The sequence below is a fragment of the Hemicordylus capensis genome, chromosome 2 (assembly GCF_027244095.1).
Source record: "Hemicordylus capensis ecotype Gifberg chromosome 2, rHemCap1.1.pri, whole genome shotgun sequence".
NCBI classification, from domain to species: Eukaryota; Metazoa; Chordata; class Lepidosauria; order Squamata; family Cordylidae; genus Hemicordylus; species Hemicordylus capensis.
Genome location: NC_069658.1, coordinates 206,656,238 through 206,668,409, shown reverse-complemented (window position 1 = coordinate 206,668,409; position 12,172 = coordinate 206,656,238). Strand labels below are relative to the sequence as shown.

The 12,172-nt window shown below is 66.0% G+C and overlaps 1 protein-coding gene across 2 annotated transcripts; it reads right to left on the bottom strand.

Annotated features, from left to right (window-relative positions):
• Window positions 1-1,209: 1,209 nt before the first annotated feature.
• TMEM38A (transmembrane protein 38A) lies at window positions 1,210-11,322 on the bottom strand. 2 transcript variants are annotated; one of them, XM_053292080.1, is made up of 6 exons: window positions 10,745-11,322; window positions 6,363-6,519; window positions 5,194-5,378; window positions 5,004-5,091; window positions 4,001-4,118; window positions 1,210-3,014 (listed from the first exon to the last, which is right to left on the bottom strand). In XM_053292080.1, exons 1-6 carry the CDS (start codon window positions 10,803-10,805, stop codon window positions 2,754-2,756), a joined length of 870 nt encoding a protein of 289 aa, XP_053148055.1. In that variant the 5' UTR covers window positions 10,806-11,322; the 3' UTR covers window positions 1,210-2,753. The 2 variants fall into 2 exon arrangements, with proteins under 2 accessions (XP_053148055.1, XP_053148054.1); XM_053292079.1 differs by lacking the exon at window positions 10,745-11,322 and adding an exon at window positions 10,202-10,510.
• Between the last annotated feature and the right edge of the window lie 850 nt (window positions 11,323-12,172).

Below are 12,172 nucleotides of genomic sequence, written 5' to 3'. Positions count from 1 at the left end.
CCACCACCACCGCTTGAGGGTTTGGGAGGGGAAAAGTCGAAGCTGGTTTGCGTCCCCCCCGCCTTTTAATTAGCCGCTGCTGCGTGGCAGGGACTGGGGTGAGAGGAAGGGGGGGGGCAGGAGCGCCTTCGCTGAGCCCGCCTGCCTCCCCAGGGATGGAGCGGGCCATTTCCAGGCCTCTGCAGGCTCCCGCGCGGGCGCAGGCAGCCCCTACACGGAGGGGAAACAGCCCAGCCGGTCGGCGGGGAGGCTCAGGGAGGCGCTCTGGCCACGCCCCGCCCCGCCATGCAGTGGCAGAGGTCTGTTCACAGGCAAGGGGTGCTGTGGGCACAGGGCGGCGGCGAGGCGCTGGAGAGGCCCCAGGCCCAGCCCCCTCTGCCCTCCGGCAGAACGGCCTGCGTGTCCGGTGAGGCAGCCCGTCGGGGCTCTCCAGGCCGGCCACCCGCCGCAGGGTCCCCTCCGGCCTCCCTCCCTCGCCCGCCACTCCACACCGCTCCAGAGCACCGGGAATGGCCCTCCCGCTGCCCAGGCCGGCAGAAAGCAGGCTAGCGCTAGCGGGGCTTCCGGAGAGGCGGCCCCCGCCGGGGCGCCAGCAGCCTCTCTCTCGCCGGGCCGTGCCAGGAGGCGTCTGGCGTGCTGGCTGCGGGCTCCCCACCCAGAGCAGCGCGGGGCAAGGCCCTTCCGTGCCCGCCGGGGGTCCAGACGGCCACGCTCCCCCCCCCTCCGGGACCCGAGCAGCGCGGGAGACCCCAGCCGAGATCTGTCTTCCTCGCAAGCAGGAGGCCACGCCGACGCCGCCGATCCGCGGATCCCGTTGCTCTCTCTGTCTGGGTGGTTCCAGCAGGAGCACAAGAACCTTCCTGCCTCGTCCAGAAATGGAATTTGGCAGCAAAAGCAAAAGCTGGTCTCCTTCAGACCCAACCACAGGACCAGGGGTTTTTTTTTGGGGGGGGGGGGGGCTGAGCTCTTCAGCAGGGCTCTTCTGATGCTCTGAGCCTGAAGTCGCTTTCCTGCTCATTTCTCGGCAGGGCTGATGTGTGAGCCCCCAGAGAGGCCTGACCGCTCCCTAGGGGACCCAAGGGGTGCACCCCAAACCCCCTCAGTCCCGTCTGCAGCTGGAACGAGGATCCCCCCCACCCATCTTCTTCCGCAGCAGGTTTGCAGAGAGCTTTCCACAGACACACACACAGGACGCTCCAGGCCAGCCAGTCCAGAGAGACTCTTTATTTGGAGAAGAGCCGGATACCCACAAGGACAGCTGCTCTTGCGGTTTATCGGACGGGGGGCTGGGGGGGGGATTGTCGGAGGAGAGGCACTTTTGCAGGGCTGCCTGAGCTGTGTGGACCCCCCACTCGGAAATGTGCACCCGCCCCGGAGCGGACAGGGAGGGCGGGGATGCCCGAGGCGCCCTCTTGCTGGCCCATGGAGGCCCATTCGCTCCCCCAAGAAGGGCCAACAGGGCTTGGGCAAAGCAGGACCCAATCTGTGCCTCAGTCCGTGGCAGGCCCCAGTTCCTCCCGGTCTGGGGCAGTCACAGCCAGCCCAGGGATTCCTCTGTCACCAAAGGTCTGGTCTCCCTAGCCCCAGGGATGCAGGGGCACGCATAGGTGGTGACTTTCGCTCTGCACATGCTCAGAGGGACTCTGCTGTCCACATGTTCTAGGGCTGTGTGAGTTCTAGCCTCCCAAGCAGGTTCTGGGCCCCCACCCCGCAGGAAAAGGCAGCAGTGCCGGTCGGGGGACCCTTTTGGCCGGCAGGCAGAGGTGGGTTCCCGCCCCCGCAGCAGCCCCCTCCGGCCTCCTGTTGCCCCTCGTCCAGGCGTGGCTTGCTTCCCCAAGCCCAGGGCTGGACATCCTAGGGGGCTGCTCAAGAAACCAAGAGGCCTCTCTGCCCTTGCAGCAGCAGGCGGAAATCCAGGCGCAGGTACATCCTTCCCCCCAAAGCAGCCCGAAGCAACCCCGGTGGAGGAAGGGACTGGCCCAGCCCCCAGGGCTCCGTCTCCTCCCACAGGACTCTGCACAGAAACTGGCTTGGGGGGGGGCGCTTGGCTTGGCTCCCCCCCAGCAAAATGCAGCTGGCTCTGGGGAGGGGAGCAGCACAGAAGTAGCAGCTACACACCGGCACGCACACGCACACACAGCCAGCCCCCCCCCACCCGCCGCACTTCCTCTGGGACTGGAGGCCTTGCAGAAAGAGGGGCTGGCTGGAGAGCGGCCCCCACGGAGGAGGGGGTGGCACACTGTGGGGGAGCCAGGGCCATGGAGGGGGGGGGAGGGCCTCGCTCCTCCTCGCTGCTGCCGGGTCCCGGAGTTGGCCCCATCATGCCAGCCGGACAGCGCCTCTTCCCAGGTGACGGAGCCAGGCCCCAGCAGGAGGATCTGGCGGCAGCGGCGGCTCCTCTGTTGAGGAGGGGCGGGGAGGGGAAAGGAGCCCAGAGGCGGCGGCGGCGGCAGCGGCAGCAGCAGCCTGGGAGGGCAGTCAGGGGCGTAGCGAGGGGAGAGGGGGCCCGTGTTCACCCCTCTCTCTGGCGGCCCCCCAGACTGAGGGAGATAATGAAGAAAATAGGGAGGGATGCAGCTGGAGGGCCCTCTGGAGCTGGGGGCCCGTGTCCTTTGAACCCTTTCGCTCAGTTATAGCTACGCCCCTGAGGGCAGCAGCAGCAACTGGGCTGGGGCCCCGGCAGGCCCTGGGGCAGCCCCCCGGCGGGACTCAGGCTGGTCTGTGACTCGGGCGGGCACCCCTCCTCCCCCTCCTCATTCGGCCTTCTTGGCTTTCCGCTTGCGGGTGCCTTCGTTCAGCTCCTCCCTCGATTTGGCCGGCAGCTGAGGCGGCGGCAGCGAGGCGGAGGGTTCGGGCGAGCCTCCGGGCGGGTGGTGGTGGTGGTGGTGGTGGTGGGCAGGTTCAGGGTGGTGGCTGTCGTGGCCGCTGGGCACCGAGCCAAAGAGGATGGGGCACAGGGCACCTTCCACCAGCACAAACGGCGAGCCGTGGGAGTGCGTGGCCGTCATGAACACCTGCCGGGCGAGAGGAGACGGGGGGGCCGCCGTCAGGGTGGGCCGGCCCGCCTGGGCACCCGCCCCTCCCCGCCTGGCCCCGCAGGCTGGCTGGGAAGCTCCCGCCAGAGGCCGCCTGCCTGTCCTCAGCCGGAGCCCCCGAGAGCAGGTCCCACGGCAGCCCTGAGGGAGGGGCGCCCCCAAGCCCCCCCCCAAGGGGCCAATCCCAGCCTTTGCTTGCCTCAGGGCTGCCCGGAGCCCCTTAACACCCCGCCTTTCTCGGCACAACCGCCCTGTGAGGTGGGTTAGGCAGCGCGGGAGGGAGAAGGGCCATTCACAGCAGCCCCAGGACTCGGAGAGGGACCCCCCCGCCCTAACTCCGGTGCCCGATTGCCAAGGGGGTGTGAGAGGAAAAGAAAGGGGGAGGCAGGGGGGAGCCTGCCCGCCAGCCAGGAGGGCGTGCGCCTGTCCGACCCAGCTGGGGCTAGCCTGACGACCAGCTGCCTGCCTCCACCAGCCTTGCTTCCATCTCACCCCCACCAGGAGTTGGGAGTTTGCTGAGCACCCGCATGAGGGAAGCCGGGCCTCCCTGCGGCCGTCCGGCCGGACACACCAGCCACTAGGCCGGGGCGGGCCAGAGCAGGTCCGGGCCACCTCTGGGCCCTTGGCGGTGGATTGGCTCTCCCTTGTCCCACTGACAGCACTGGAAAGAAGGCAGTTTGGCGGGGGGGGGGAAGCGGATTTTGACCCCCAAGGCCCCCGTGCGCTGAGCTCTGGTGCTGCAGACCAATCCCTGGACCGAGCCGGTGCTCAGGAGGCTCTGGCTGGTGGCCCTCGGAAAGGAGGGAAGCAGACTCAGCCCGCCTGAAGTCCAGCTGGCCAGCCAGCGGGGGGGGGCCTCCTCCCCCTCCCCCTCCCGGCCCCATTCCTGGCCAGGCGGCTTCTGGCCCCCCTCCCCTCCCCTGCCGGCCTGCCACTCCCCCCACCCCCCTCGCAGAAAAGCTCACCTTGCAAGTGACCATGAAGAGGGTGAAGAAGAAGATGAGGCTGGCCTTGGAGACGGGCAGCCAGTGGGCCTGCTGCAGGGTGAAGAGCAGAGCTCCGTAGAGGCTGGCCTTGGAAGGGCTGCAAGAAAGCCGCCTCGCTCACCCAGGGCCTCCGGGAGGGGAGCCCCAACCAGCCCACAAAGCCCCCCCCCCGCAGTGTCTCTCCCACAAGGGGTTCACTTGGGGGGCAGCAAGAGGAGGTCCGTGCTCCGCCTTCCCTCCTTCCCCCAAGCGGAGAAGGGGCGGGGCGGCTCTCCCCAGCCGGAGTTTGGAGGGTGCCGCCACTGGGGAGGCCCCGCAGCGGCTTCGGCACAAGAGGCGGGGCTGGCCGTGCCACGCAGGAGCAAGAGGTGGGCCCCTCTGCGGCCCTGGCAGGGCCTGGAGACTCATTTCTTCACCCACCCTTTGGAATGAGACCTGTGGCTTTAAGACTTTAATTTCGGTTTCAGTGGGTTGATGTTGCTGCAAACCACCCAGAGATGAAGTTTGGGGCGGTCTGCACCTCTGAGAATGTCACACACACGACCCTTGAGGCAGGCCGCTTCCTTGGAAGCAAAGCCCGCTGCGTCCCGTGGGGCCTCCTCCCAGGCAAGCATGCTCAGGACTGTGGCGGCCCTCAAGGTCACGTGTGGAAGGACTCGGAAGACGGACTTCCGGGCCAGGAGGGTGGCGAGGGTGACGGGGGGGGCCACCCCCTCCGTGCCCACAGGGGGCCGCTCTGGAGCGTCCGCCCAGGGGGAGGGGCCCCTGCCTGCCTGCCTGCCTGCCTTGCAGTGGAGGCTTCCCCAGAGAGGCTGGGCGGCCACCTGCCAGGGGCCCTGCAGCAAACGCCTGCGCTGACCCCCAGGGGCCCTTCCAGCCGTCACATGCTCCCATTGCCCCCCTGCCCCCCGATCCTGGCCACGTCGCTGGGGGGGGGCTGTGTGTGCTCCAGCTGCGAGCAGCACTTCCCTCCCCTACTCACAAAGTCATGTGGAGAAGCTCGTTGGTTTCCGGCTTCCAGATGCCGCGGAGCAGCTGCTCAAAGTTGGACATCAAGGCGACGCCCGCACCTGTGCCGCAGCCGCAAAGGGGAGGCGTCAGCCACGCCCCTCGCAGCCCCCCCCCCGCGGTGCCCGGGGCCAACTCCGAAGGGGGCGGCAAGGGGGGCCTACCTTTGACGAAGCCGATGGTGACCATGACGAGCCAGCCCTGGTGGTAATGGTGGTGGGCGTGGTGGACCCCCACAGCGATCTTGCGGACTCGGACAACCTCCTTCATGGCCACGAAGATGAGCTTCACCGGCAGGAAGCTGACGCACTTGTAGAAGAGGTTCAGGGGGCAGTAGAAGGTCAGGTACCTGGCAGGCAAGGCAGGACGGGCGGCTGGGACGCAGCGGCAGGGCGGCAGGAGGCCGTCAAGGGTCACAGAAGAAGCGGGGGGCTGCCAGTGGCGAGGGAGCCCTGGTGGGTTCGTAGAACCTCCGCGTGCAGAGGCAGTCTACCTCTGGATAGCAGTGGGGGGCGGGGCGGGCTGCTGCCTGAATGACCTGCTTAGGACCATGGCCCTCCGCTCAGTGGGCTTCCCTTGGAGGGGTGTGGCTTACCCAGGCCCGGCCGGGTCCAGTGCGGCCGCCGGCCGGCCTCTTCCGCACCTCCTCTTCTACGGAGGTTCTCATACCGGCCTGGGGGGGGCGGGGGAGAGGCTGCCTGCTTAGCACCCCCCCCCTCTCCTCCCAGCCCCTGCCACATCTGCCTCCAGCTTGCCCAGACTCCTGCTGGGTGCTGCTGCTGGAGGACTGCGCCCTCACAGACCCACTTGGGGCACCAGCCGGTGGGGGCTCTGTGCACAGAGCTGAGGAGGGCCCAGCAAGGGGTGTGTGGGGGGGTGTGTGGGGTGGCAAGGCAAGGGTGAGCCGTCCTCCGTGGGGCAGCTCTCCCCCGGCTCCCCTCAGCTAGAAAACTGGCTCATGCACACATCCCTCAGCAGGGCCCAGGTAGGGGAGCCCTGCACACCAGGGGCGCCGCTAGGGGAGGAGGGGCCCGTGTCCGCCCCTCTCCCGGCGGCCCCTTGGAGCAGGGAGGGGGCCGGGTCCTGGGACGCCCTCCGCTCAGCGGTCGCGCCACCCTTGCGGGGCACGCTCCTGGCCGGCAGCCGCGCGCAGTGGAAACGCAGGGCAGGAAGGCAGGAGAGCGGCATTCTGTGTGGGGCGGAGGCGGGAGCGGCATTCTGCCCCCAGCATTTCCCCGGGGGGGGGGCACACAGCCGCCTTCCCAAGCCACGTCTCCCGCCACGTTCCCGGGGCCACAGAGCCGGGGGTGGGGTGGGGGGGGGAGCGACTCACCAGACGGCGGTGGCCAGGAGCAGGCTGGCGTTGTTGCTGAAGCAGTCGAGGGGGGCTTCTCCCAGCAGCAGGTCAGCCAGGATGTAGCTGCCGAAGCAGTAGAGCATGGCGCAGACCCAGGAGGCCACGGGGCTCTGGCGGGAGAGCTCCACCGCCCCTGCCGGGAGAGGAGCAGCAGGAGGTGGCGGCGGAGGTGGCTGGGGGGAGCCCCTGCCAAGCCAGCCCCCTCCCTCCCTCCCTCCCTCGCCCACTTGCTGCTCCCCACATCCAAATCGTGGCCGGGGGGGGGGCATCTCTCGGAGGCCGAGACACCAGCCCTCTTCCTCAGCAGCCTAATGGATTCGGTTAGTGAAAAGCCAGATTTCCACCGCACTGTGGTTTCTCTCAGACCCTGACCTGGCTGTCAGTCTCCCCATCGGAGCAGCTAGTCCTCATGAAGAACACAGAAGAAGCCGCCCAGTCCTCTGGGCCTGACTGCGGGCCCCCTGCCTTGACCCCCTTCCTGCGGCCTCCTCCTCAGGGCCTTGGCTGGGGCCTGCCCCCCTCCGCACAGGCAATCCATCCTGCCGCCTCTTGAGACCACCCGGGGAGGTCCGTCTGCAGTGGCCACCAGCTCATCTGGGGCTGCCCCAGAACCAGGCGTGGGCTCCCTCCCTCTCGGACCCCTTTGGAGGGCTCGGGAGACACATTGGCTCACCCAGGCTTTTCATTAGACTGCTAGGATCTAACATGGTTCTAATCCAGTTTTAATTTGCGGTGTAAACTGCCCAGAGGCACGACTTTGGGGCGGTATAGGCACATGCCAAAGAAATGAATATATCTGTCCGGAGGGAGCTGGCCTCCCGGCCTCCCTCCTCCTCCTCCGGCCAAGGCTGCCTTGCCCAGAGCAGCTGGCTCCCCGCCCCCACCCCACCCACCCCCCTCCAGGAAACCGATCTCTTCTCTGCAGTTGGTCATCTAAAAATAAAGTGCTGGACCCCCCCCCACCCGGCAGAATGGCCAGGGCTGCAGGCTCCCTGGCGGGAAAGACGCTCCCCACTGGCTGGGTGGGGGAGAGGCAGAGGGCATGGGGGGGAGCAGCCACCCCCAGGACCCAGAGCCGGCCATGCTGCTGCTGCTGCCGCTGCCTCTGCCTGCCCCCCTCACCAGCTCCGTCCCTGGCCACGGCAGGAGGAGGAGGAATCCAGCCCCATTCTCTAGTAAGGGGGGGGGAGCAATGCAGGGCTTTGTGCCAGAGCACCCTACCGGGGGTGGGGGAGCAAGATGGAGAGAAGGCTGAGCTGAGATTCGAACCCAGATCCATCCGGTCAGCCTCACTCTCTTTAGAGAAGCCACCTGATGCTCAGGCCTGGGAAATCTCCCCACCCCAAGCCGTCCGGCTGAATGTGCTGTTTTGCTCTGGGCTTTGTGCTGCTGAGTACTGTCGGTCCGTTCTCCTGGGGCTGGAGTGTCCCCGTCCTCCATTTCCGGCTGTCCCAGGCAGAAGTGGCCCCTGGCCTTGGCAAAGAGCCCCCCCTGCCCCCCCCCCGCTGTGAGCAGAAGCAGCTGCTCAGCAGCCTTGCTTCTAATTTTGGGAAGGACTCGGAGTGCGCTAGACACAGCAGGCCGGCGAGGGCGGGGGGGGGGGGTCCTGCCCAGTCCCTGGAGAGGCTGTGGTGGCTGCTTTCAGCCCCTGGCGGCATCTCCAGGGAGGGCTGCGAAAGACCCTGCGGGGAACCCTGGGGAGCTGCTGCCCGTCCGTGCAGGCAATACGGAGCTGGCCGGACTCAGTAGGAGGCAGCTTCCGGTGCAACCTGATCGGTGCCAGCCAACCAGCGAGGAGGAGGAGGAGGAGGAGGAGGAGGAGGAGGAGGAGGAGGAGGAGAGGTGGTGGCTTCCCCTCCCTAGGCAAATCAGGGGCTGCTCTTGAGCCTGCCCCTCCGGAGTGGACGCCTTGCAGTCCTGGGCTGGCCTGTTTCTCTCACCTGTTTCTCGTCTGCCCTGGAAGCCAAACCCACCTTTGGCTCTGCTGTGCTGCCCGATGATGATGTTGGGGCTTCGGGGCGGCCCAGGGAGATGAGGTTTGTGGGGAAGCGGCCTCCTTGCGCTTTGCAGAGGGGGAGAAGAAGTGCCCCCCTCCTCTCCATCAGCCAATCGAGCCTGGACGGCTGAGGGGGGATTTGCATCCTTTTTAGCACCCCACAGAGGTTGTCCTTGGACAGGGTTAGGGTTAGGGGTTGCTTATTTCAATCCACTGCCCAGCTAACTAAGTCAAGAGGCACCTTCCAAAGTGGCGATTCCTGTTACCTTAAGCAGGGGAGAGCAACCGGCCCTCTCCAGCCCCAGCACAGCAGCCCTCCAGGGGCTCCTGCCGGTGTCTGCCTTGTCTTTCTTTTCAATTGTGAGCCCTTTCGGGGCAGGGAGCCATCTTGTTTCTTCCTCATTTACTGACTGATGGAGAGGACTTTGAGAACCTTTCTTGAAAAGCCGTCAGTTAAGACACTCCTTGCTATAGGCAAGTGTGGGATACCCAGTACAGGCAACGCATCGCGGATTCAGCGCTTGGGGTGAGCAAACGGGCCCACATGGTGGAAACAGAGTGAGCCGCCCCCACCCCCCAGCACAAAGCCCTGCCCTTCTCTGACCCCTGGAAAGCATATTCAGCCCCCCCCGCCAGAAAAGACCGGAGGTTCTGTCATCCTCTTCATGGTGTTTTTTTTTTTAAAGCAAGTGACTAGTCCTTATGAACAACCCTGAATTCCTCAATGCTGGATTCTGCACTCAGTGGCAGAATTCCAGGCCATGCCCTGCCTTGACTCTGAGCACTGCCTGCCAGTGATGCCCCCCCCCCCGCCCAGGGCCTTTGGCGGTTGCCTCCCGACGGGGGTCTGGATGGCCCAGCTGGCTCCTTGAGTGGCTGTGAGCTGGAAGGTCTGGGTGGCCTTTGGGCTCTACCTGGGAGACTCTCCCCAGGGATTCCTTTCCTGCACCCCCCGCCCGCCCATGCCCAGGGAGGCAGGCAGCTCTGAAAACCTTGCCGGGGCGGCCTGCCCTTTTAGGGAGAGAGCAGCCAGCTGGGCCCATCCATCAAGGAGCCGAGTCTGAGGGGCTCGGATTTCTCCCAGCCCAGGGAGTCTCTGCCCCTTGGCGCTTGCAGGGAGGGATTCCTACCCCCTTGGCTCCTTTTCGGAGGAACTGGCCTCCCTCCCTCTGGGTCTTTGGGACACGATCCCCCCCAAACCTCCATCCGCCCCCCCCATAGGTCCCAAGCCTGCCCCACGGAGAGGCCAGGCTTGCAGCTCGTCGGCACCCCGCAACCACCCGCAGCAGGGGAGGCCTGGTGATGGCCGGATTCGGGAGGAGCCCAGAGCGCGAAGGCTGCCTCCGCGCGCCCGCCTGGCCCCCTCCTCCAGCAGAGCCAGGCCCCCCCCCCCGCGCGCCCGCCGCCAAGAGCCATTCACGCCCCCTCGGGCGGGCCGCGGCGGCATATCTGGCGGGGGACCCCCCCCCCTCCTCGCCCTTCCTCGGGCTGCGGGGGTCTGCAAGGGGCGGGGGGCGAGGAGGGCCCCCCTCCGGAGAGCGGCGGCGAGGAAGCCCAGGCAGGCAGGCAGGGGGGAGGAGAGGCTGGAGGGCCGCCCCGGCTTGGGCCAGGAGACGAGGCTGCCCCGGATGCGCCTCCTACGAGCGGCTTTCCAGGGGAGGGTGCGGCGCGGGGTCTTCGCCTCCCCAGCCTGCCTGCCTGCCTGCCGGGCTGCCCCCTCCTTGCAGGAGTCTTCCGCTGCTGCGGGGAAATCGGCCGGCCGGCCGGGAGCTGCTGCTGCGGCGCTCTGGGCTGGAGAGGCGCCCGCCGCGGCGCTTACCTTTCTCGTACTTGAGGTAGAGGATGGAGACCACGAAGTAGCCCAGGTCGAAGACCGGGAAGAGGGGCACGCGCGCGAAGGCGGCCGCCAGCTCGGCCAGGTCCAGGGCCCCCAGCAGGTCCATCGCGCCGCCCGGCAGAGCCGAGCAGAAGAGGAGCGCGCAGGCGGAGAAGGCGAAGGCGGCGGCGAGGGGGGCAGCCGGAGGAGCGAGCAAGGGACCGCCCCCGGGCGGGCGGGCGGGCAGGCAGGCAGGCCGGGAGGCAGCAGGCCTGCCGGCCGGCCGTCACCCCCGCCCCCGCCCCTCCTCCTCGGGACACGTGCAGAGAGTGCGTCGCCAGCCGGACCGCCGCCCCCCGCTGCGGGGGCTGCGCACCTGTTGCTGGGCTCACTGCCTTCCAAGGAGCGCGCGTGCAGCAGGGCGCACCCCCCCCACCCGCGCCCGCCTATCCCTGCCTGCCCGGTGCCCTCCATCCAGGCGTCCGCGCCTCCTCCGCTCCCCCCCCCGCCACCGCCAGGCAGGTGTGTTTCGACCGACACACTGACCATCGTCACCACCGGGGCTATGGATTATTCTCGGCGGCCTGCAACAAGTCTCCGGCTCCATCCGGGATTTCTCAGCTCAGGCTGGAAGGAGGCCGGCCATGCTCAGCCAGTGTGGATTCATCTTTTCGCCGCAGTAGCACTTGGCGTTCAGAGGTAGACTGCTGATGAGCAGGGAGGTTCCCTGACAAAGCCATCGTGACTAATGCTGGTGGAAGGGCCTCTCCTCCACGAATCTGCCTAATGCGCTTTTAAAGCCGTCTCAGCTCGGACCCATCCCTGCATCTTGTGGCAGGGTGTTCCGTACACGCGGTGAGAGGAAGAACTCTCTCTGGTCGTCAGTCCTGAATTTCTTGCGCGTCAGTTGCGGCGGACCGAGGGACCCCAGGTTGAAGGGTGGCCCTGGCGGCGGCACCGCTCTCTGAGCTCGGAGCCCCAATCTAGCGCTCCTGCTCCCTGAGGTTTGCCTGCTGCCTCCTTCTTGGTCCAGCCGCGCAGGCAGGCAGGCAGGCAGCAGGTACCCCACCGGCAGGGATGTGCTCCCTCCCGGCCGGGCATCAAAGCAAGCCGCTCCGTTCCCTGCATCCGGCCCAAAGAGCACCCGCCGCCGCCGCCTGTCTCCAGCGGGGCGAGAGTGAGGACGAGCAGGCAAAAGCCCCCACCCCTGCAGAGGCTTCGCTTCGCATCCCTCCTCCTCCTCGGTACACCACCTGCTCCTCCTGGCCACCCACACCCCTCCTTGACATGGATTTTATTAGTTTTGTTTCGCGTTGTTTTTTGTTACAAAGCGCCGCCTTGCGCATCTTAAGGGCAGAAAGGCGGCCTATCACTTTCACTTCCAGGTGAGCCGGCTCTGCCACCCCGCCCCTCCCTCCCTCCTAAGACAGACTCCCCTTCCCACGGTTTAACGAGGGCAAAAGGCCAACAAAACCTCAGCCTCCCCCCCACTCACAGGAGCCCAAGCTCACTAGCCCGGGATAAGGAATGCAACAACACTGCCAAACATTCTTGCTTCTGTTTATCTTTTGTGGCCTCGTGGTTTGTTTGGTGTTTTGTGGTGTTTACTGTTTGATTTTAAGGTTTTAAATGTGATTTTTAAATGAAAATTTATTGTATTTTAACTTTTGTAAACCGCCTTGGGATGCACTATGAAAGGTGGTATAAAAATTGAGCAATAAATAAAATTGGTACTTACCTGGAAGGTCCTTCTGACAGTGGAATGGAGGGCAGGGTTCTCCCTCTAATTTTTGAAGTCATTGAGTGGAATGAGTTTTGTTCTGGGCAGCAGTATCAAGGCAGTGTGCGCACACATGTGCATTATTATGTGCCACTATAGATATACAACACGTGTACATGCATACAGACACTCCATAAACATGGGAAAGAAATGTATTTTCCAATTTTATTCAATTTATAAAATTGGGTTTTTAC